General features: G+C 37.1%; 2 protein-coding genes across 5 annotated transcripts in view; one reads left to right on the top strand and one right to left on the bottom strand.

Moving 5' to 3' along the window:
• Positions 1-23,701, top strand: part of LOC111515167 (transcription factor hamlet) — a 300,593-nt gene that overhangs the window by 73,727 nt on the left and 203,165 nt on the right. The gene's annotated exons all lie outside the window — the stretch shown is intronic.
• LOC111505780 (uncharacterized) lies at positions 822-18,729 on the bottom strand. 3 transcript variants are annotated; one of them, XM_074176080.1, is made up of 4 exons: positions 18,330-18,729; positions 11,624-11,901; positions 5,129-5,587; positions 822-965 (listed from the first exon to the last, which is right to left on the bottom strand). In XM_074176080.1, the coding sequence occupies exons 1-4, from the start codon at positions 18,628-18,630 to the stop codon at positions 960-962; spliced, it is 1,044 nt and encodes a 347-aa protein (XP_074032181.1). In that variant the 5' UTR covers positions 18,631-18,729; the 3' UTR covers positions 822-959. The 3 variants fall into 3 exon arrangements, with proteins under 3 accessions (XP_074032181.1, XP_074032180.1, XP_074032182.1); XM_074176079.1 differs by having other exon boundaries at positions 822-917; positions 18,330-18,728; XM_074176081.1 differs by lacking the exon at positions 18,330-18,729 and adding an exon at positions 11,986-12,010 and having other exon boundaries at positions 822-917.

The raw sequence follows: 23,701 nt of genomic DNA on the forward strand, positions 1-23,701 counted from the left end.
GGTGACATTTGACAGCAGATTGACATTTGTTGGCCACACCAATACTGTCGCGGCATCGGCTAGAAAAATGCTTGGTTTTGTTATGCGCAACTGACTAGAGGAACTGAACACTCCCCATTACTTCATAGATACGGTCTGCCTTCCTTAGAGCAATGTAAAGTTTCATCAAGTTTATATTTTACAAAATTTTCAATTGTTTCATTGATGCACCCTCGATACTAGAACAAATCAACTTCAACGTATCTTAAGCTACTACACGTAGACAGATCACTTTCTATTCACCTTTTACTAGATCCAGCCTTGAAAACGTGTCTCCTATAAATTTAATATGTGATAATTATAATACCTACTGCAGTCAATGCGATATTAATTTCGACCCACTGAAGACCATATTATCCAAAATTGAACAATCCATCATCTAGCTTACTGTCTTCATTTCATGTTATTTACCAATAATAATCGAAGATGTTTTTTTTCTTAATTCAATGATATATGTAAATTTATTCGTCAATTTATCAAATTCTTGTCCTGTAAATGGATGCATCTGTTGTGCACTAAATTTTTTTGTTTTTCATATCTTTTCAATACTTTGAATTGAATTTTTATAAGAATCGGAAGTCAAACTGCGAACTCACGAGATAGTCATTTCCACCAGGGCAATACTATTATTTTCTTAATAAAATAAGAAAATAGTAAGAGTACGTCATAAATTATAGCAAGCTTTTTTATATCCTTTCACTGCACTTCGAAAACACCCATGTGGAAAACTTTTCATATTATGAAGAATCATATGTTGTTCATCAATAAAGTAAACAATCAAATCCTAATTCAGTGTTTAATGATCCGATTCATTTACATATGTCTCAGCTCTCTTTGTCTCCATATTTCCCATCTTCGCTTCACACATCAAGATCATCCTGGACAACAATATTAATTTAGAGTCAGCGTTAGTGAAAATGTCAGTACTGAAAACAAGCAAAGTATCCAAAAGTGTATCTGTTACCCTCGCATCTACTTGAATTCATAACTTTGAAACTACTTTCAGTGTAACTACAAATAACTGTATCGATATTGAAACAGATACAAGTTTGTGTTCACGATTACGGATGAACTTCTAACCGAACTGATTTCAAAATGAATGGCTACCAACAACAATTTTTTGGATTCATATGCAGAGGAAATTATAGATACAGTATCTGTGAAAGTAAAATGTTTATGGCTTTCTACTATTCCATTTCGATACAAAAAAATGTGGGAATTTTCCAAAGATAGAAAGGAAGCAATCAATTTCACTCATAAAAATATAACCTTTTAAATTGAAACGTTTACTATTTTTTTCTTTGATATTCATATAATCATCAACAACGAATTTCATTTCGACACAACACCGAAATCATTTCATTTGAGTCAATGAAAGAATACACATACGTCAACAATTTGTGCATAAGATATATATACGTATAGTCCAGAAAAAACAGGCTAAAAAAAGTCATAATTTTTGTTTTTTCCCATCTTTCTTGAATGGCGAAAGCTACCAACAAAATAATTCAGAGAAACTTTATAGATACTGAAATTCTCTACAAAAACGGTACTACAAATTATTGGTTGTTTCGAAAGTTGTTTCCGTTTTTACTACTTTGAACTGAATTTCACTGAATATTAATTGAATGCAATCGAAATAAGCATCATTTGGATTAGTGCACTTTTATCAACGACACACGAGTCGATTCATTCTGTCAGCATTAAAATTAGATGCTCGGAGATCGATGAAGTCAACAAAGCCGTTTTTGCTTAGTCCTGATTGGCGTAGGTTCTACCGATGAGAAACTTATCGAAGTGCTTGAAAAGATGGTAGTCGTTTGGCGAGAGGTCTGGTAGTCTAGTTCACATGTACTTTTTTTTGTAACATTTTTCAGCCCTGTCCAAAAATTACGACCAAGGTGTCATTCGATTCGTATTTTCGCCTAGAAAGTTTAAGGGAAGGTCCGAAAACGCGCCGATAAAAATTACAAAAGTTATAAACAATCTAGTGAAAAAAAATGGGGCTTTAGTTTTTTCTTAATATCTCGGAAAATTTTCAAAATTTTGGAAATTTGAAAAAAGGTTTGAAAAGATCAATGAATTTTTGTGAAAAAAGTCCCCACTCCCGAAACTGTATCTCGATTATTTATAATTTTTACACAGCTCTGAAAATAGAGCCATAAGCGGGTAGTCTGGCTTCCGCGCCTTTCGTCACTCTGACATAAAAACATAAAAAATATTTAAACATATTAAATGTGAATATTAAGGAATAAAAAAATTCATCAATGTTGGGATACATCAATGAACAATAATCCGCAGTCAAAAAATTTTTATTCCAATTTTAACGTTAATTATAAATTTGTTAATTAGGTTATAACTTTTTCTGAATTGAAAGTTAATATAAAAATCCCTATAATTATTGAACTAAAACCCTGGCACACAGAGTACTGGACAAAAGTACCTTGCAACAAACACAGTAGAACCTCCATTAGTTAACCATCCGAGAAAAGAGCCGAAGAACTACTTCAATACAGTAGGGATCGGCTCAGAATAATTACAGGGTTACTTACCGGTCATTGTCCGCTTGGACGACACCTGAATAAAATGGGGCAGTAAAATGGAGACATCAGCTACAGATCATGCAACGAAGGGATAGAAACAGCTCTACACATCTTATGCGAATAGGAGGCACTGAATCACAGGAGGCAGGCAATATATGGACGTACAAAATAACGTCCAGACGAATATGACGAACATCCAACACGGAACCTGTACAAACTAGTACAGGAAACGAGACTGATGGAATGGCTGTCATGAGATGATGGGAGAATAAACGCAATAAGCCCAAGAGGCTGCAGTGTTTTCTGGAGACTTGGACTAAATGGACAAGCCAGAAGCTCCAAAGGGACAAAAAAAACAGGTTTAATTCAATGCCACGGAATCCTAGCCATAAGTATTCTCCAAAAAGATAAATGTCTCCGATCCGGATATAGTGATGTCGGGACAGACAATTCTGAGTTCTGCTTCAATAAATTTGTTGATGGACACCAATATGTCTTGACATGTCACTGGAATTGTAGAAACTGCTTCTTAGGAGGTTGTAACAATGTTCCGAACTAGAAAACTGTACCCAGTATCTTTCGATACTTTATAAAGCTTCTTTGGAGTATTGTTTTCATGTATGGAGGGACCTTCGCCCCTAAGCATAACCTGAAGCTGCTGGCTTTCCTCCAAAAAAGAGCTATCTGCCTGATTGAAGACATAAACATCACATGCAACCTTAATAGTCTGGAATATCGAAGAAAGATTAAATATTTGCCAATATTTTATAGATACTTTCACGGAAGATTTTCAAAAGACTTGGCACATTTAATTCCACCAAGAGCGGCACCTACATCAGAAATACGCGACGGACTCTGGCTGCTTGTCGTTTTGAGGTTCAACTCAGTACACCTCGAACTTCACTGTTTAAGAACTGTTTCATTTGGATAATTGCGTTTATGTGAAATAAACTTCCTGAGCGATTCAAATGCAACATGAATCGCTACTTTCGCTATTAGAGCGCCTTAAGGTTTTTTCCTGTAGTGCTTGTATTTTGTCTTGCAAAAAAGGAATTTATCATCCATCCTTAAAGTACTCCGTTACTCTATTTTTGACGATTATCTCTATAATTTTCCTAATTATCGAATTAATTGATATAGAATGATAGTTTCCAGGTGAGTCCACTTCCCCTATTCATGTCATAGTTTCCAGACCTTTCCATATCAGTCATTACTCTAAGGACCTTATTGGGTGTGATAGGGAATAGAAAAAAGGACTTCGGCTTCGAAGGCAAATATCAATGGCCGACACTGTGGTTGCTGGTAATTGCTCAAAGAATCTACCCGCGATCGTTGAAAAATATGTAGGGAAACCGTTTGCAGACAGATTACATGGAGTTGTAACATTTTCAGTGAATTTTGGTAAATGGTGGATACATATCTACTCAATTTGTGGTAACCTCGGGTGTCCCTCAAGGTTCACATTTGGGTCCGTTAATGTTTCTAGTATTCATAAATGATTTGAAAGATTGCTTCAAGCATTCACAAATACTATTATATGCTGAAGAACATCTTCAGAAAAGTAACGACAATTAGAGATTGCTCAAAGATTCAGGAAGACCCCAATACTTTTTTAGAATACCCTTACCTCAATAAATGAAAACTTAATGTTAATAAATGTGCATGTATATCTTTCTACAGAAACAACATACCGAAATGACTTTCAATCCCCATTAGGATTATGTGATAAATTCCTAAAGCAAAACCTTGGTATTTTTCTGCAAAATATGCAGACTTCAACAACGAGGCAGGAATCAAATCTATTTACTATGCATTTGTTTACTGTGAACTCAATTTCGAGTGTCACAATAATTACGATTAGAAAGGCTCCAGAACTGATTCGTAAAGTTCTTGCATTTCAAAATAACGGAGACTTATGTAATACTTGGCATTAGCGAAATTCGATCTCACTACAAAATACAGCTTCTAGAACAACGAAGAATAATAACCGACTCAGTTTTCATTTATAAAATTATAACAAACTGTTATGACCCACACAATCTAGTATCAATGATTCTTTATCACGTTCCTCATAGAAACAGTAGAAACAGAATTTCAACACAAATTTGGGCAAAAACTCCCCAATTACTAGAATGTGTGATTCTTTCAACAAATACTGTATTAACGTAAATGTTTTCTTTATTAGGTACGTTGAATTCCTTTAAAATAACCATGAAAAGTATATTCAACACATAGCAGAAATAATGAATAATTGGTTAGTATGTACGAAATTTATTGTCATTAATTTTTATTTTTTCTTGTATCTGTTGACACCGAGTGTCTCTGTAACCACTACTATAAGTGGATGCTACTATGATTATTTGCCTGTTTGTATCCCAAATTTTGAATAAATAAATAAATAAATGACAGGTACAACGATAACCGTTCTACTTTCATTTCAACTGAATGCAGTATTTTGAAGAAAACTCTTTACAACATCAGTAACAGTATTGTTTTCAGTATTGACAAGAACGTTAGTGCTGATATATATCGAGATCAATTCTGACCTTAGATTCATCCTTGTCTTGTCCATATCCCAGCTGGCGTTTCTCCCGTTTCTGTCCCTGGCGATGTAACTGATAATCAACTTGCCTATAAAGGTACATCTTTTCCGATGATGGTCTATACATTATCTTCTCATAAGATTCTGGATCTGTGGCCCATTCTACAAATTCCTCATAACGCAAGTCGATGAAAGTGGTGCTTTCGTTCATATATTCAAGGTCCATTTGTATACCTAAGAGGGTGTCATTACCCGTACCTGAAGGTAGTGAAATCACCAGAGGTCTACCGTTCACCTTTGATGGTTTCTTTCTTCCATGGACTACGGCAGTTATATAACACTGTTTCGTCATCGTTGTATTGACATTGGAACAGAGCTCGAGATTGCGACAACAGTAATCCTTATCTCTATGCCATTTCGAAAAATGAAACGGGTCTGTTTTCATAATATCGACATGCGCAATCTGAAAAAAATAACACGTTATAGCAATATTGTCGTATACAAAACCATTTCTTGGTATTTTGACTTGACGACTCGTTGCTGAGACTTCGAGATATAACTTTCGTCCTGATGATGTATGTCGCAGTAGCGGATGAAACTTTTGATATCTAAGGTCCTATTCACTCTGGGTTTTCTTCTCTTCAATAGACTACATTTTATTATAGCCCCATATTGGTGGATGCGCCGGTCATCAAGAAAAGACTTTCAAAATTTTATTCAATCATTTCATCGGCTAAATATACTTGTGACCAGCATCAAATGGTGTTTTTCATCAACAATGGGGTATTATTTTTCAAAATATCGAAGGGAATCAACAGTTCATTGGGTTTTACTATCTATAGTAACTTCACAGGTGTGTAAGTGTAATAACATCATGATTGAGAAAAACACGGAGATAGTGGTATAAATTCAGGCTTTTCATTCCATCAAGTTATGAAATTTCAGTTCAAAATCTCTTGGGAGCCTCGTTTAGATTTGATATTCATAGATTTAGTCTTGTGTCGTTCCCATAGATGTCGTCTTTGTTGAGATCTGTCTTGAATTATGTTACGGAAAAAGTTTTTATAAGTAATAGCATTGTACTTCACAGTGATTCACGAGAATCGTGAGTTGAAAAAAATTCAATTGAAATTAAATAAAGGTCGAGAGCCCTTGCGTTGATATGACCATCAATCACTTACATTTTGTCATAGCGACTTTCATTTGATACTGCGCATGGAATAAAAATCAATTTGACAGGAGAAACGAAAAATTTGAAATTGTATCAATAAGAAATGAAAAACAAGTCAAATAATCAACAATCTTTTGTGAGTGAAAATTTAAATGTCTCCTATGGACTGAAAAGAAAATTGTATTCAAAAAACGAACAATTTCTTTCCATAACTGTAACTGATATTTTTATGAATAACCAAATAAAAAAAATTCCATATGATGGGTACCGTACCAATCACGTTGTACAAAAGGAAGAAGGTAAGTACTTTGAGAGATTAAAGGAAAATGTAGATACCGATATAAATAAAGTCCTTCTGGAATTGTCTTGATAATAGATAAAAATATTGTTCGAATTCAAACTATTTTTGTTACCAAGAAAATAAAGTATTAGTTGATGAAACTACAGAATACTTTGCAAAATTTTCCTTTTCCACTTTTTGCCAACAATGAGCCTCATGTAATGTGAATTCTAAAGATATTGTCCTGTGTTATAATGGCACATTTGTAGTAAATCGATCAGATAGATGAATCTGATTTTAATAATGCGGCAAAATAAATTAAGCCAAACAAGTCAGATGGTGTGGATGGCAAACGCCATATATACTTGAAAGCTGCCCTGAAGAGCTGAGAATGGCTGCTTTATATTTTCAACCTGATGATAAATAGTAAAACTTTTCCTTCTCTTTGGAAAACATCTATAATTACGTCAATACATGAATCACATGATGAAAAGGACATAGAAAACTATAGACGAATTTCAATACTGTGTTCTCCAGCAAAATTTGAACAAATTATTCATACATAGTTGTTTATTTATTTATATATTTATATCCAAACAGACCTATCGATCTCATTACATGGATAAATTAAACATTGTGACTTAATATTAAAAAGAAAAAAAGTGCATAATGTAGCAACAGCACACATAAGAGCATTATACACTCAAATCTAAGATATAATGCAAGCAAATACTTCTAAATTCACTTTGTGGGAGAGTCCAATCCAAATCAATATACCAATGTGCAACATGGAGTTATGATTAATGAATCAATTGAATCCAATCTATGTCTTTCCAGTATTTGTGTCTCTGAATGTTTTGAAAATAAGTCCCAATTGAATATAGAGAACGAAAGTCATTTTTTTGAGGAGGAAAATCACTTTTTTATCGACCTTTTTCGGGTATTTGGTACCTTCCACAATCTGAAAAATAAAAAAAAAATATAATGGAGAACTTTATACAAGTGTAGAAGGCTAAACTGTTTTGTTTACCTCTATAAGTTACTGCGTAAAATTCAAAGTATTTTTCATAAAGAAAAATCTTTTATTTATGAGTAACTTGTCGTATTCAACAATTTTGCCTATCAAAAAATTTGTTAAGAAACAATACAATACTTACCTTAACGTTTCGGAGGCCAAAATCTGCCTCCGTCTTCAGAAATGGACAAAAAAAATCAATATATATTAGCAGTTATTTTTTTTTGATTATTTATTCCTTCTTCGACAGATGTCAAAGGAGTTTTGAGGACCTTGTATTACATCGAATGTTTCAGTTGTCAATCAACAACATTGACATAATTTCATATTTCAAAACTCCTTTGACATCTGTCGAAGAAGTGAAGAAATGAATAATCAAAAAGGAATAACTGCCAATATATATTTGAATGTTTTTGTCCATTTCTGAAGACGGAGGCAGATTTTGGCCTCCAAAACGTTAAAGTAAGTATTGTATGTTTCTTAACAATTTTTTCGATAGGCAAAATTGTTAAATACGAAAAGTTACTGATAAATAGAAGATTTTTCTTTGTGAAAAATACTTTGAATTTTTCGCAGTAACTTATCAGGGTGAACTAAAAAGTTTGCCCTTCTACACTTGTATAAAGTTCTCCATTAATTTTTTTTCAGGTTGTGGAAGGTAACAAATACCCAGAAAAGGTCGGTAAAAAACTGAATATAGAGGTTAGGTTAGGTTAAAAGTGACTGGGTCTTTTCGACCATCCACCGCAACCCGCAAGAGTTTACTGTGGGTCATATCTATTCAAACTCGACCAAGTAAACCCAGCTTCTCAACGAATCCGATTAGTTTATATGGTGATTGATCTTTCAGGTCAGATGGTGAGTGTGTCTCTGTCAAACTCTGAAAACCTGATTCGGTCCGCAGCGAGACAGACACAAAGTATAAACTCTGCTGTTTCATCATTTTCCGAACAGAAACGACACAAACTGTCTTCCAGAAGTCGATAAATCTTCTTGCCATCCAGGTGTTCAATCTTAGTTTGGCAAAACCTAAAGCGATTCCAATTACAGGTTCTGGTCCGATAAAGCTTCTTGCAGCACCCTTTTTTGCAAGAGTCAGCAGCCTGATGGCTGCTGAGAGTCATAGTTACGACCGCACCGGGGGGCTTGGGGGGCCGGTTAGGCCGCCCAGGCCCAGGCGTTGGATGTGATCGGGTGTGGAGGGGTGGATTTTCTGGAAATCCTTGCGGGTACCGCCCCTCACCCCACACCAACAGGATTTCGCAGGGCTTCCTCCCGCTCACCGAACCCGGAATTTCTTCCTTACATCTACTTAGTGTGGCTAACCAAGAGACAGGACCATCGGCAGCGTTCGACCGAACGTTCGTACAAGTTAACTAAGCTCTTCTTTCGCCAGAGAGTGCTCGCGTCGCACACCTGCCCCCGCCAACCATGCCAAATCAATTGGGAATATGGTCCCGGAAGTGGCCGGTCGGGGTCCTAAGCTCGGATACTAGTAGCTCCGTCCAACCGGGGTCCGACACCTCAAGCGTCTGCCTTGGTGCCCTCCAAGACTAGACTCGGATACTAGAGCCCGGAAGGACCGCAAGCCCCGACACCTCGAACGCTCGGATCCGTACAGAAGCAGGCGAGAATCACGGAACAGCATAAGCCGTCCAGTGCCTCAGTATGGGGCTGCAATGCACCCATGAACGGACTACCGCAACCCTGTATCCCTTTACCCGCTAGCGGAGCCGCTTCCCCTAAGAGGCTAACGCCAGTTGGAGATGAGGCTCACTAGCCTCCAGCCGCGAGCGGGCACTCACCTCCCCCCTAGAACTCATGTTAGGAAAGTTCCCTTTCCAACGTTTGATGAGTAACTGTCGAGGACTCTCTCGAGCATCCTCTACCACACATCATATGTCGAAGATGTCGCGCCCATTACCCGTGTAGGTGCGGGATATGGCGGTTCATCAACAACTTTTGGGTGTACGCCGTGTGGTCTGCACCGCATACCCTTACGTTACCCCAAGGGGCACTCATGTTAGGAAAGTTACCTTTCCAGCGTTGGATGAGTTACCGCCGAGGGCTCTTGCGAGACACCTCTCCTACACATCTAGCTTGAAACCGGCCAACGCCTGTTACCCGCAGGTGCGGGATTGGGTGGTTGACCGATAACTTTACTGGGTGAGTGCCGTGTTGTCTGCACCGGGGGACTGTCAAACACCCATAAGAGAGAGACAGTGATCCCCCGCCACTCACCCCGGCCCCCACTCACCACGGCCCCACTCAGTATGGCCAGGAATCCAGACCGGAGACAATTTGTTAGGTCTTTCTATAGAGGAGAGTCGTTTTTGTAAATTTGCTACCAATTTAGACGTTGCTTGGTAGAAGCCAAGAGCTCACAAAGCAATACTGATTTCAGCAAAGCATCAGGTGAATCATGATGAATTACTGCATAAGTTAGGAATGTATGGAATAATAGAAGAGACATTACAGTTATTTTCAAATTATCTACAAAATATATTTTTTACGGTTAGACATTATCGAAATATATTTCCCTATAACTTCAGGTGTCCCACAAGACTCTAATTTGGGGCCTCCCTCATTCACATTGTTCAATAATGATCTTACATCAGTGCTGAATTATTCATACGGTTTTCATTTTGCAGACGATTTTACAGAAAGATCTGAATAATATAGTAATTTTTAACAGGCGATGATCGACTGTATTGTCAAACATGCGCCAAACTAACTGACTGTTATAAGGAAACAAGTATAGCTGAGGCACCAGTCAATCTAGTAATAACACTGATGATTTTCAAACAAGACTCAACTTCTAACGGAAGCAAGAAACTCATTGGAAGGTTCGAAATACATGAACATTTCAACCTAGCAGACCACTATTATGATATTCATGCAGTCATTGTTCACTGTGATTCTGGCGTTGAATTTGGTCATTATTACGCCTTGGTCAAAGAAGAAACGGACTGGTTTAAGTATGACGATAGTCGTGTCACGAAGTGTTCTGGTGATGCATTGAATTTATTGGAGCCTCTGGAGACACCCTACATTTTGTTTTATGAGAGAGAGGACATTGTTAGATCAAGATCTTCAGATGATGTGGTGCTGCAGGTTTTTCCGGGTTTTCCTGCAGCTGAAAAAGCAAATGCGCCACTGGAATCAATGAAGTCGCCCCGGAGCGCCAATTAATTTTTATTGTTGTTTTTATTTTATTTTTATCGTTGCTTCATTACTTATATTTTTGAAAAAAAAATATAGTAAATGGAGTCATGATAATAAATGTTCATTCAACATAAGTAAATGACATGTTTTTACTATGAGTAGGATAAAATAAAAATGTTCATCACACTATAGATACCTAATAAAGAGTGAATGAAGGAAGTTAAAATTTAACTTAAAATCCAACTTTTTTTGCCAACCATATTCGCAATATCAGGAAATCTGCTAATTGGATGTTAGGATAAACATTCCGAGAAATCAGGCATTTCACCAGTATAGAAACTATCGAAATACTTCATCATACCTTAGTTCGAGTAGATATCCACCCAAAGTTTGGTGATACTAAAATTCAACTCAATTAGGTGAGCTTGTAAAAGTGCAAAATAAATTGCTAGATATATGTACGAGTATTTTGAAAAATAGCACCAATAGGAGGATTATAGGACGGTGCGAATATAAAAACTTGGAATAGAATTTAAAATATTATCTCTGCAGCAAAGGTGTGTTTTGACTATCATGATACTGTTTTCGTCAATTTATATTGTATTATTTGCTAAATATTTCTGTATAATTTTTCCCTGGTTTTTTGTTCATTGACAGTTGCGGTTATGAACGCTTTGTATTGTAATTATCATGTACTATTATCATTGGGTATTAGTATTGAACTGAAATTATATATTTTATTTATGTAATAAACATGTAGCTAGGTTAATCAGCCTGTTTGGATAAATAAATAAATAAATCTGGTCTCAAAACTGAAACCAGATGTTCCTGAAATTATCTATTTTGATTCATTCACTCATTTCATTACCTCATTTCCACCCCAACCTGCTTCGATTGCGACCTTCCATTCCACTTCTGAATTACCAAGTGCTAGAATTTTCACTTTTTCGGAAAAGTCCGGAACAACTTCTAGGATATAAAGACCATCGTATGGAGATGGCAGCCCAACATCTTTTCCAGAGAAAACTTTCATAATGCGATGTTCAACACCTCCCTTCAAGAAATATCGGCTCTCGGATCTCACTATACTTCTATAAAAGTCATTACTGTTGAAGGGATCTCGGACACAGTCATCTCCGGTTAGAACTGAAATTAGATAAAAAATTATCACAATTGGGAAGATTTCATCATCCAAAGCTCAGCCTCAATTTCATTTCAATGTCTTAGTACTTTTTCCCATCTTAAACCCAAGAAGCGAAAAAGGAATGTGAATATTTTGAATGGAACAATTCATTATTGTATTTTTGTGCTTGGTCTTGATCGATGTAATAGTGGAAGCAAAATAACAGTTTCTGGTCGACTCGTTGTTACTTTTGATAATGAAATTAGAGAATACAGGATCAAAGTGTCCACTTGATATTATTCACATAAAACTGACAATTCTGAGAGGATTTTTTGACAGTTAGATTGCCTGTAGACACAGTTGTTGCTAATGTCCAAACAATCAATAAGCTCTACTTCATAATATTATTTGAACTATATTTGGAGAAAACTTTTTGGCGAGATCATCAGAGTAACCATAGTAAATGCTAGCTAGACACTCAATACGCGACGATGGGGGTCTATTTATATTTCGGCAACACTAATTACAATAGGTAGAATGTGGTAACAGTACGATAACTTCATCGTGTCAAATTCGCATAAACGTAGGGTAAAAGAGGGTAATGGGGGTCACTTAAACGAGAACTCGAATAAAAGTGTAATCATAAACAAACTATTTATTGCAACCGCCTTTAAACATCATATAGGTACTTAATTAACTATCATTAGAAATAATTATCAGCCACTCTGGCAATCAACATTGGATATTATAAAATTAATAAAAAAAACAGTTTTGACTCCCATTACACCAATATGAAGGTAATGGTGGTCACCCTGGGGGCAATCAAAGAAAACCTAGCACATATCGCAGACATAACCTTCAGCTGAGTTACACCCAGTGCATTTCGCGTGAGCCCATAGCCCACATGACGTGCATCTGAACCACATCTCGTTATTCTTTCCAAAATCGTTGCATACCAGGCATCTGTTTCCAGCATCTTCTGCGTCAGTGTCAACATCTGATACAGAAGTTTCATTTGCTTCTTGTAGTACTTGGCGCTTTGCATTTTCAGGACCCCTCTTCTGTATTGTAGTCTTTTTTCCCTGACCTTTACCTTTCCATCTATTTTCTTTTTCTTCATCCCCTGATTTTTTCATTTTCTTATTTTCTTTTTCTAACAGCTTTCCTTTGATTGGCGTTGAAGTTAAAATTGTAGCGTGGTGCTTCTTTCGGCCTTTTCTTGTATTCATAACAGGTGTTTTATCTGGCAACTTGATCAAATCGTGCAAATTAGCACTAATTTGATTTGACGTGGCAGCTGCTGGTGATTATAATATTTGGTTCAGAATCAAGTGGGCCTACTCGTTCAGACATCCCAAGAACCGGTGGATCAATTTTTTTTTGAAGTACTCGGAACTGGTGAGTGGAATTCTTTTGATGTGCTGGGAATCATGCTGGTAGCTGCGAGAGTTTCATTGCAGTCTTGGATTACAATAGTCTCAGATTGGAGAGTTTCTGCAGCGAAGACATTTTCTTCTGTGAATACTTCCGGATTTAGTGGATATATTCCAGTAGCTCTAAAACCCGATTCTCCTTTACTACTAGACGCAACTTTATTGAATGCTTTTCTCACCAACGATGCTACGTCATAAGGTGTTATCTTTTCTGCAAGATGGCTTTTCAAAAATAAGTCACATTCTTTTTTTAGGCCATTTTGAGCGGACCAAAAAAAGAAACGTCCAGAGGTTGCATTCTGTGTGACGTGTGTGGTGGCAGAGGCAACATATGAATATGATTGGACTTGCAATATTTGTAGATGGAAAGAGAAATGTGACTAGCATGGTTGTCTAGTATTAAAAGGATGGGTTTATCTGCAGACGGTTTAGCGTGCTGTTTAAAGTGCACCAACCATTCAAGAGAGAGATTCTCATTATTCCAACCGTTGTCCGAGAATTTGTAAAGCGCTCCTGCTGGACCATCCTTTTCGAGTAGAGGAGTCAACCTTTTCCTGGGGAAAATGAACATCGGTGGAATGTAACCGCCAGCAGCGCTCATAGCACACATCAAAGTGATGTTTTTTTCTCTTTCCCAACTGGTTATCGATCCCACTCTCTTCTGTCCTTTGGTAGCCAGAATTTTTCCAGGAGTTTGAACTGTTGAAATACCCGTTTCGTCGCTATTATAAATATTTTTTGGAACAAATATAAGTTATTCCATCAGCTGGCCAAGTACCTCGAAGAACAGACTCATTTCGGTTTTATTAAAAGCTGTTATTCTGTTTATGCTGGTCGCCTCAGGTTTCCTAATAGAAATGTTATGTCTGGTCATAAATGCATGCAACCAATCGCGTCCAGCCATTTTTGAAGATTGATTAAAATTGTGCTTCAAATTCAATTTTTCAGCATATTCGAAAGTCACTTTTCTAATTTGTTTAGCAGTGCAACCATAAAGAATATTTGCCATTTTCTTCACCAAGTTTGCTAGCTCGGCTTCTGTCTCAGCACTAAAACAGTAAACCGTCCTAGATGTTGTCCTAAGGTAGAACCTTTTTTATCCTCTTTTGGAGGCTTGAAAAGGGGATTCCCATTAACCTAGCAGCATTTCTCATAGAAGAATCTCCTTCAACAAGCTTTATAGCTTTTTCAGGCTATCAGAAGACCAGGAAGCCTTTGCAGTTATCCTGACCCGTACTTTCGGCATCTAAAAAGAAATAAAAATGACGTGATTCAACATGCAAAGTTGCGGGTAATAGTGATCACTTGCGGGTAATGGGAGTCACCTGACTCTCATTTCCCACAATTACACTAATGCGAAAAAAAATAAAATAAAAAAATTCTTCAAAACACTGACATAATCTGAACTGCCCATTAAAATTTCGAATGTCTAACTAATTTCGTGTTAAAGTCTCAATCGCATACTGCAAGGTATTCGATACTTACCTTCTAATTTGCAATGAGGTAAAATTATATCAGTGGAGCACAAAAACAAATCACCTTCGTATCTCAATAGCGTGGGCACTGACTGGCGCAGGCTGTTCCAGGCAGCACTGTTGGGTCAGAGCGGGGGTAGGGATGTCATTTTTGCGTTGCTCGCTCGTATTGTTTCGTGAATGTGAGGGTGACTCTCATTACCCGCTGACTCCCATTACCCTATTCTCCCCTACTTACAACGTTTTGATGTACAAGTGCTATTCGTTTTGTTTACAGTGAGTTGGGAAAATAAATTTGACCGAAAAATGGAAATTTTAAGAAAAGGTTTTCGTTGGTTTTTTGCTACAAATTTCGACCTGGATTGTCTCAACAAGAATGTGTCGATAAACGCAGTTCTTTGTGTGGCAATAAGCACCATCAAAAACCACAGTGTATCGCTGGTATAGTGAATTCAATCGTGGTCGTAGTGCGGTCGCCGACGAATTCCGTGAAGGTCGTCAAAAATCGGTTGTTGTAATACAAAATATGGATGCAGGGAGTGAACTGGTAATGCAAGATCGTCATGTGACATATTGTGAGGTAGAGGCATACTTGGACATTAGTTCCACTTTTTGGATGGAATCCAGCAGCTTCATGGTATGCTTGAAGAGCGGATGTCCATACTTGAGAATAATACTCCAACGAAAGTTTGATCTGAACTTTATAAGGCATCAAAAGTTGCTGAGGTGTGTAGAGTTCTCTGGTTCGGAACAGTGTTACAAGCCTTTGATATACAGACTGTGCGATCCCAACGACATGATTGTGCCAAATCATATTGGTGTCCATTTTAACCCGCAACAAACTCATCGAAGCAGAAATCAGAATTGTCTGTCCTGACATTATTATATATAGTTCGGAAACATTCATCTTTTTGGAGAAAAGCGATGCCTGAGTTTTTGTGGCATTGAATTGAACCTGGTTACTCTTACACCAATGGGCTTGTTTCATGCTATTGAAAATAATACCCATTTGCTTATAGACTGATCAAGTTAGGGGTATATTATACTTATCGAGCTTAATCGGTCCCAATACCTCTTTATATTTGCAGAAAAAAAAATCGAGAAGCAAGAGTTTAAATTGGCCGCGTGTCTATCGACCAATAAAAATTGATCGTGTCTACAGCGGTGTTGCCAAGTGGTCAATTATTTTACCAAAGATACGAAGTTATGAAACATTAGAAAGAATACATTGTCTCATACATTCAAGAGAGATATTGACAGGGCAATATGGCTAATATATAACGTTGAATTTCTTATTTTTGGTGTGTGGCATGAATGCATACTTGATTATTTTCATTGGATTCATGAGCCTTCGAGAACCATTTAAAAATATAGCTCGTTAAATTCTATTTGGAACCATGGTTTTCCAGTACATTTCATTTCATATGGAGAATTTTTTCATGAATTTAAACGTTAACGGGTTCATATACACTTCCATTATTAAAATTTCTGTGATATCAACATGAAAATGTCTATTGCCGGAGAAATTTCAAAAATGATGTTTTTATTGCGTTTTGTGTTATTTGGATCCCATGTATAATTAATTCTTCTTTCTAATGCATTTCTTACACTTTCTTCTTAGATTTAGTTGTCGGAAGTGAGTGTGATTTTATTTTGAATCACAAATGAATCAGAAACTGTTTATGAGCTCCGTGAATTTTACAATTTGGCAATGTTCATTATTTGTATTGTTCCTATTGGTCAATCAAACAAGAAGCGGGACTAGGCCCGTGACGTCACGGGCCTTTAAAGAGCCGAAACAAAGTACACTATTTTTCAATACAGAGACAAAATGGAACAGGAAACTGAAGAAAATATGATAAATGAGGTATATATGAGGTAAGTTAGACATTGTGTCCTTTTCAATAAAAATTAATAATTTGCAGATAAACATGAACCCGGGGAAATCTACACGTCAAATTTCCACCGAAATGAATATTTGTCATACAAGTGCTTGGAGACATCTCAAAAAAGCAGTTGAAAATATTACAAAATACACATATATCAAAAATTGCATCCAGTTGATCACGGAAGGCGATTAGAATTTTGTAATTAGCTAATAAGTATACCTGATTTTTCTGTTTTCCTGGAAAATGTAATTTGGACAGGTAACAGAACTTTTACGAATAGTGGGACATTCAACCAAAATAACGAACACATTTGGAGCATAAACAACCCCAGGTAGTTCCGAGAAATTCGACCTTGAGTGATATTTAGTATTATCCTGTGGGCCCTCATTTATTCCACTGAATTCTGAATGGAGAAACCTATCACCAGTTTTTAATGTCGATTTTCGAAGACTATTTGGATCATCTACCTTTGGCTACCTATAACAACATCTGATTTCAACATGATGATGCTCGACCGCACACTACCAGAAGAGTATCTACCTGACTGAAAGGTTTAGTGATAACTGGATATGGAATATAGGACCGGTGCGGCGGCCAGCAAGGTCTCCAGACCTGAGTGTTATGGATGTTTTCTTATGGGGTGCACTGAAAAAATACAGCATTGTTAGAGTGTTCGGAAAATTGAAGAGGGGGGAAATCAATCGTGCAGTGAATTATATTCGAAGAAGGGCACAGTTGTGTTATCATGAACAAGGCCAGCATTTTGAGCATTTGCTGTGATTTACTTTTATCTTTACATTTTAGTTAATTATTGTTATTGGTTCAAATTTCTATTTTCATTGAAAAGAACACAATGTCTGATTTATCTCATACACACCTCATTTATCAAATTTTGAATGTTGATTCTGTCTCCGTATTTTTTCATCGGCTTCTTAAACGAACCAAACTCGGTGAGATTTTGATTCGAAAACTTGAACATAGTTCGATGTGGTTGTCGTCTTTCGGCATACAAGTTTAAGTACATTTTCGATATCCTATTAGTGTTTCTATTGTATTTGTAATTGACTGTAACGAATTGAAAGTCAAATTTAGAAACATCAAAGTGAAAGCCTATTATGACATGAATTGATTTTTTTCAATATATCCAATATTTCTAAAAAGAATGATAACTTATAATACATCATTGAGAAGGTAAAATCTGGTTCTATTCAAAACAGAAAGAATCCAATGTACCGCCCTTAAGAAAAAATAAAGTTGATGATGTTGGCCGAAAGACGAAACGCCGGATAGCAAATCTGAAAACACCATTATGTAACAGGGAAAACGTGGCAATATGGAATTGCAATTCATTTTCGAATCATTCGAAAAATGAAGCCAGAAAAAAATAAAAACCATTTTCTGAAATTTCGGTATTTTCCGGATATCTCCGGATATACTCGGAATTTCAGAACTTTCTCAACGGCATATTGTTAGTTAGAAATGCGCAACTTTGCCCCAATTCAACCATCTTCGTATCTCTCATAATTTCCGAGATCCCAATGGGGAGGATCGAATTTGAAACACCCTGAATAAACACCTTGATCACTGTTTATAATTTTCCCGTATGTGTAGACATTTTCGACATAACAACCTATCTAATAAAAAAATACTTCACCTGTATTGATAGAAATGACTGCTCCAGTACAGGCAAACATCCAGTAGCTATCATTGACATCGAGATAACGGGGCATACTCACGGAAACTAACCAAGTGAAACCTGCGATGCTCCCATATTTTCTCACTTTGTTTCTTGCTCTGATATATCTGTTTACATTCAACTTCTGATCTTTAGGCACATAATTATCCCGAAGAAATTCCTCAGGCAAGACTAAGCCAACAAGCAATGCCATCAAGCCTCCAGTAATGATTATTAATGTTGTAGATACCAACAAAACATTCCTAGTAGTTATCGACATAATTGAGATTTTGACTATCGGATATACTCGTATTGAGACATGAATATCAATTTCACTACATTGACAGGAAAGTTAAAATGACAGATTTAATAGCAACAGAGAGTGTTGTAAAATTTACTTTGAGTTTCACTAATACATTTTAACCTCGAACTCGGATTGGCTCTGTCTAACTAATGCCGCATAGTAGAAAATTCAGGTAAATTTTCGTTTTGTGGACACCCGGCGATTTTGAAAAAAATTTTGACTGTACTTATTTTGATGCGTAGATTACGAATCCGAAAGAAAAAGCGGCGCTCTCCTCATTTACAAAGTTACTGCCCTTCAAAGTTCAGAAAAGGGCGACTTTTCAGCCTTCTTTTTCACAAAATAAACTATTTAAAAACACAAGCATTTATTCACTAGGTCACCTCCTTCCTTGTTGAGGAATGGAATGTGTTTTTAGTGAATAATTATTGAAGTGCTGATGATTTTTTTTGAAATTGACCCCTATGGTATATTTCAAAAATAAAAGCTATTGTTTACCTCAAGGTTGAGTTTTTCGGAGCAGTAGTCACATATTTCGTTTTCATTACTTCGTGTCAGTTTATGGACTCACATCGAAAGCACAAATTCATGACGTTTTGACATTTGTCCATTCTTTCGTCGACCCAACCATACCATTGTTTAAATAAGAAATGTTTTTTTCTTCTTCAACTGTTGTTGACGCATGAGTAGGCAGATAAAGACCCTCGCGGAGACCAGCGACGAGTCCTGGGGTGTGGGCAGATTTAGGCCCCGGCTTATCGCCAACTTGTCCGGCACAGCCCATCCCGTGGAAATACGTATAGAATTAGAACAATGAAAATGAATGAACAACTGCCCACTAGCCCGGCACGGCACAGGGAAGAGCATCCACCGCCGGAAAGGATTCCAGCTCTTCGATCCTGTCCGGCAAATAACGGTACGTGCTGTGACGGACTGGCCAAGTGAGCGCGTCGCCGGCCAGCCCTCGCCAGCCTCAATCCAAATGTGCCTGGGAAGTTTCTGTCTCTCTGTTTGGCTATCCGGGAGTTCTGAAAATTTGCCTGGAGTAATTCGGAAATACTGGAAAAATTTCCCCTTGTCTTCTTTCAGGTCGTTGAAAAGATGATGAGACACTCGCAGATTTGCACCTTCAGTATGCTGGTTGAAGCTGAACAAGTGGGCGATGCTACTACCCGTCGCCATCAGGCGACAGGTTCAATAAGTCGAAGTGCTGTGCTGTGTGGGCGACAAGCTTAAAGCCAGTCGCCTACTTGTCCGGCATAAGCTTGAAGCTTGGCGCCTACTTGTCCGGCACAAGCTTGAAATTTGTCGCCTATTTGTAGCATCGCCCACTCGTCCAGTTTCAAACAGCAAACTGAATGTTCTGTTTGTTCGATTTCAAGAGAATTTCAGTTGAAATCGAGCGGTGACAGAAACTTGTCTATCACTAGCAGTTTTGACGAAGAAGTCGTCATTATAGTGGGGGCGTTATGGAATGTAGAAGAAAATATCCACAAAAAAGAATGTTGTGGGTCCATCCCAATGATCAAAAGAGGGCAAATCTGGGAGTGTTTCATCATCTATTCAACGATCCGAAAGAAGACTGGGAGACATTTTTCCAGTATTTTCGAATGACTACAGGCAAATTTTCAGAACTTCTGGATATTCTAGAGCCTGCCTTAATGAGCAACTCAATTTTTCCTTGTCCATTTTGACAGGTATCGTCTGACACTGTGCTGTCAACTAATGGGATACCAAAACAGAGAGACAGAAACTTCCCAGGCACGTTTGGACAGGTTGATGCTGGCGAGCGCTGGCCGGCGACGCGCTCACTTGGCCAGTCCGTCACAGCACGTACCGTTATTTGCCGGACAGGATCGGAGAGCTGGAATCCTTTCCGGCGGCGGACGCTCTTGGCTGTGCCGTGCAGGACTAGTGGGCGGTTGAAATTAATTGTGGGCGACAGGCTTAATAAGTCGAAGCGAAAATGTCGAACTACCAAAAACACAAGACGCTGTGCAACCCGGACAACAGTGCAAAAATTGCCAAAGGCATTTATTCTGATTGATGAGATTATTTTGTATGCTTCATTCTCATAAGTAAGTGAGAATAGAAACTTTCCATTATTATTCAGCGAATTATTTAACGGAGAAAGCGACGGTTATCCTCGTCGCTTTCTCAAGTGCCATCCGTTAATGCGGATATTGAGAAATTATTAATTTCATTAGGATAATTTTAATGTTGGAGTATAATGTGGGTATTTTCGGAACTATGAGTCAGGTTTTTTAAAATATTTCCAAATATGTTCACCATTTTTTAACTGAAATTGAAGATAGCTCCCCTTTTCTCCCAATTTATTGCGTGATTTTCACTTCATTACGTGAAATTTGATATTGTTGCCAATACCCAATTGATTTATTTATATTTATAAGTGCCTTATTAGGCATCATAATTCTCAATGTTAACACTGTCAACACTTCCAAATAGTACTCGGCGTTTTCCTCTGCAAAATAATTTTTCATGGAGGAGATTTCATCTTCATTTAACGAAAATCCCTATCCCCTGAGCGCAATTGGCAGATGACGCAACAAAAAAAAATCGCTTGGGGCTAGATCTGGTGAGTTAGATTGATGGTCAAGCAGCTCAAACCTTGAATCGTGGATTTTTGCCATGGCAATCGCTGAGGTGTGAGACGGTGCTTTATTTTGGTGAAACAGATTTTTTTTCGTGAATGTGGCCATTTTTTCTCAAGTTTTGCCTTCAGCTTGTCAAGTAATATCTAATGCGTAGTATACTCCTGTAATGGTTTTTTTCCTTTTTGAAAATAATCAATTGGAATAACTCCATAATTTCTCTAAAAAGCAGTGGCCATCGGTTTCCCAGCCGTAAAATGAGTTTTTCCTATTTTTAGAGCCGGTTCCCCCTTTGCCGTCCACTGTTTGGACTGTAGTTTTGTTTCGAGCGTTTAAAGAAGTATACAAGTTTCATCAACAGTTATTATTCAGTGCCAAAATTTGATTGAACTGCGTCAACAGAGTGTTGAAAAAGTTCATTTGAACACGTTTTTCGTCCAACGTGAGCAAACACGGCACCCAACGGGCGGACAGTATTCTTGTGCCTGAATGTTGATCCAATATGCGACAAACACGTTATTTTGATATTTTTGTAACCTCTACTACCTCCCCTACTTCAATTCGGCGGTTATTGGTGAAAATTTGGTGAACTTTGGCGATGTTGCAGTTTTGGGACGTTCCGAATGTTCATCATTTCCCTGTCTCTTACGGCCATGTTTGAATTCAGCTAACCAAAATTTCACTATGGTACAAGATAGTCCCCAAACACCAATCCAAGTCATGTTCAATTTGAGTAGGCGACTTCTCCAAAGCTTTTGATTGTGTAAATCATGAACTTCTTTTGCAAAAGTTGGGCTACTATGGCTTTAGAGGAGTGTGTATTGACTGGTGAGATAATACGGAAAACTATCACACACTGAGGATATTTTAAGGGGCGATCCACAAGGTTCAGTACTGGGCCCGAATCTTTTTCTAATATATGTAAATGACCTTATTACTCTTTCAATTCAAGGAATTTTTACGATCTTCGCGGATGACACCACGCTCTTTTGGCATAGAAAAAAAATTCCCATATGAAAGAAACGATCTCTAGTGATTTAGAATTTGTGAAAAAATGGTATGACGCGAAGTATTTGTGCTTTAATATTGTAAAAACATATCTACTCACCTTCAGCTGTGATATTAACAATTTATACTTGAATGGATAAATTCTTGAGAATGAAAACCAATCCTAATTCCTGGGAATCTTCATGGAAAAAAATTAAAATTTGATCAACATATTTCAGCTTTGAATGAAGAATTGGTATTATGCACTACGAATAGTTTCAAATGAAATGAGTTCATCTACAACAACAAAAATGGTATGTCATTCCCTGATTGAATCCCACCTTAGATATGGTGTTGCCTTCTGGGGATTTTGTCAACAATTTTTTATTTTGGTGTTTGTTTTGCAATAGCGAGCGCTTAGATATTCATGCAAGGTGGGAGTGTGTGAGTCATGCAGATCATTATATTTAAGAAAAAAAAATCTCACTGTTACTTGCATTTTCATACTGGAAACTGTTTGCCTGATTTACAAAAAACAGAATATATGTACCTATGGAACATAAGCAGGCAAGAAAAAAAAATAAAATACGTCTTCCTGTTCCAAAAACAAGTCAGAACAAGTATTCTTCAATCAATGAAAGTAAGAAGCTGTACAATCACATACCTTACGAAATTAGGAAGGAAAAAAGCTATAAAAAGTTCAGAAATCTTGTTAAAGACGCCCTTGCAACAAAAGCATACTGCAATCTTGATGAATATTACAATGAAAGTTTATTGTTTATATTGACACCTATACAAATTATATTTTACACTGTGATATATCTTATTTTATTGCCATGACAAGTGAACTTATGTTCAAACTGTGTATACTTATTTGTTTTTTACATTTTTTGAAAGGAACCATACAAACTATTTCATCTACAAACGTTCTTAAATTTTATTTTTCATCGTTATATTTTATCTATCAGATATTTGTACTTCATCATGAATAATTATATATAAAATTATTACAATGTGTTAAAACAACGATAAAAATAAAATAAATACAACAATAAAAATTAATTGGCGCTCCGGGGCGACTTCATTGATTCCAGTGGCGCATTTGCTTTTTCAGCTGCAGGAAAACCCGGAAAAACCTGCAGCACCACATCATCTGAAGATCTTGATCCTTCAATGTCCTCTCTCTCATAAAACAAAATGTAGGGTGTCTCCAGAGGCTCCAATAAATTCAATGCATCGCCAGAACACTTCGTGACACGACTATCGTCAAACTTAAACCAGTCCGTTTCTTCTTTGACCAAGGCGTAATAATGACCACATTCAACGCCAGAACCACAGTGAACAATGACTGCATGAATAATATAACAGTGGTCTGCTAGGTTGAAATGTTCATCTATTTCGAACCTTCCAAATAGTTTCTTGTTTCCGTTAGAGGTTGAGTCTTGTTT

Source organism: Leptinotarsa decemlineata, unplaced genomic scaffold, assembly GCF_025532065.1.
Source record: "Leptinotarsa decemlineata unplaced genomic scaffold, Ldec_3_MD MMD2_tig00001393_RagTag_RagTag, whole genome shotgun sequence".
In the NCBI taxonomy this organism is placed as follows: Eukaryota; Metazoa; Arthropoda; class Insecta; order Coleoptera; family Chrysomelidae; genus Leptinotarsa; species Leptinotarsa decemlineata.

Bases quoted from the DNA above. Each gene is read 5' to 3' on its own strand.
- LOC111505780 (XM_074176079.1), bottom strand. From the start codon at position 18,630: ATGTCGATAACTACTAGGAATGTTTTGTTGGTATCTACAACATTAATA. The intron at 11,902-18,329 runs GTGAAGTATTTT...ATCTAATTTCAG, and splicing joins AGTCATTTCTATCAATACAG to TTCTAACCGGAGATGACTGT. The intron at 5,588-11,623 runs GTAATGAAATGA...TATTTTTTTCAG, and splicing joins CAGGTTGGGGTGGAAATGAG to ATTGCGCATGTCGATATTAT.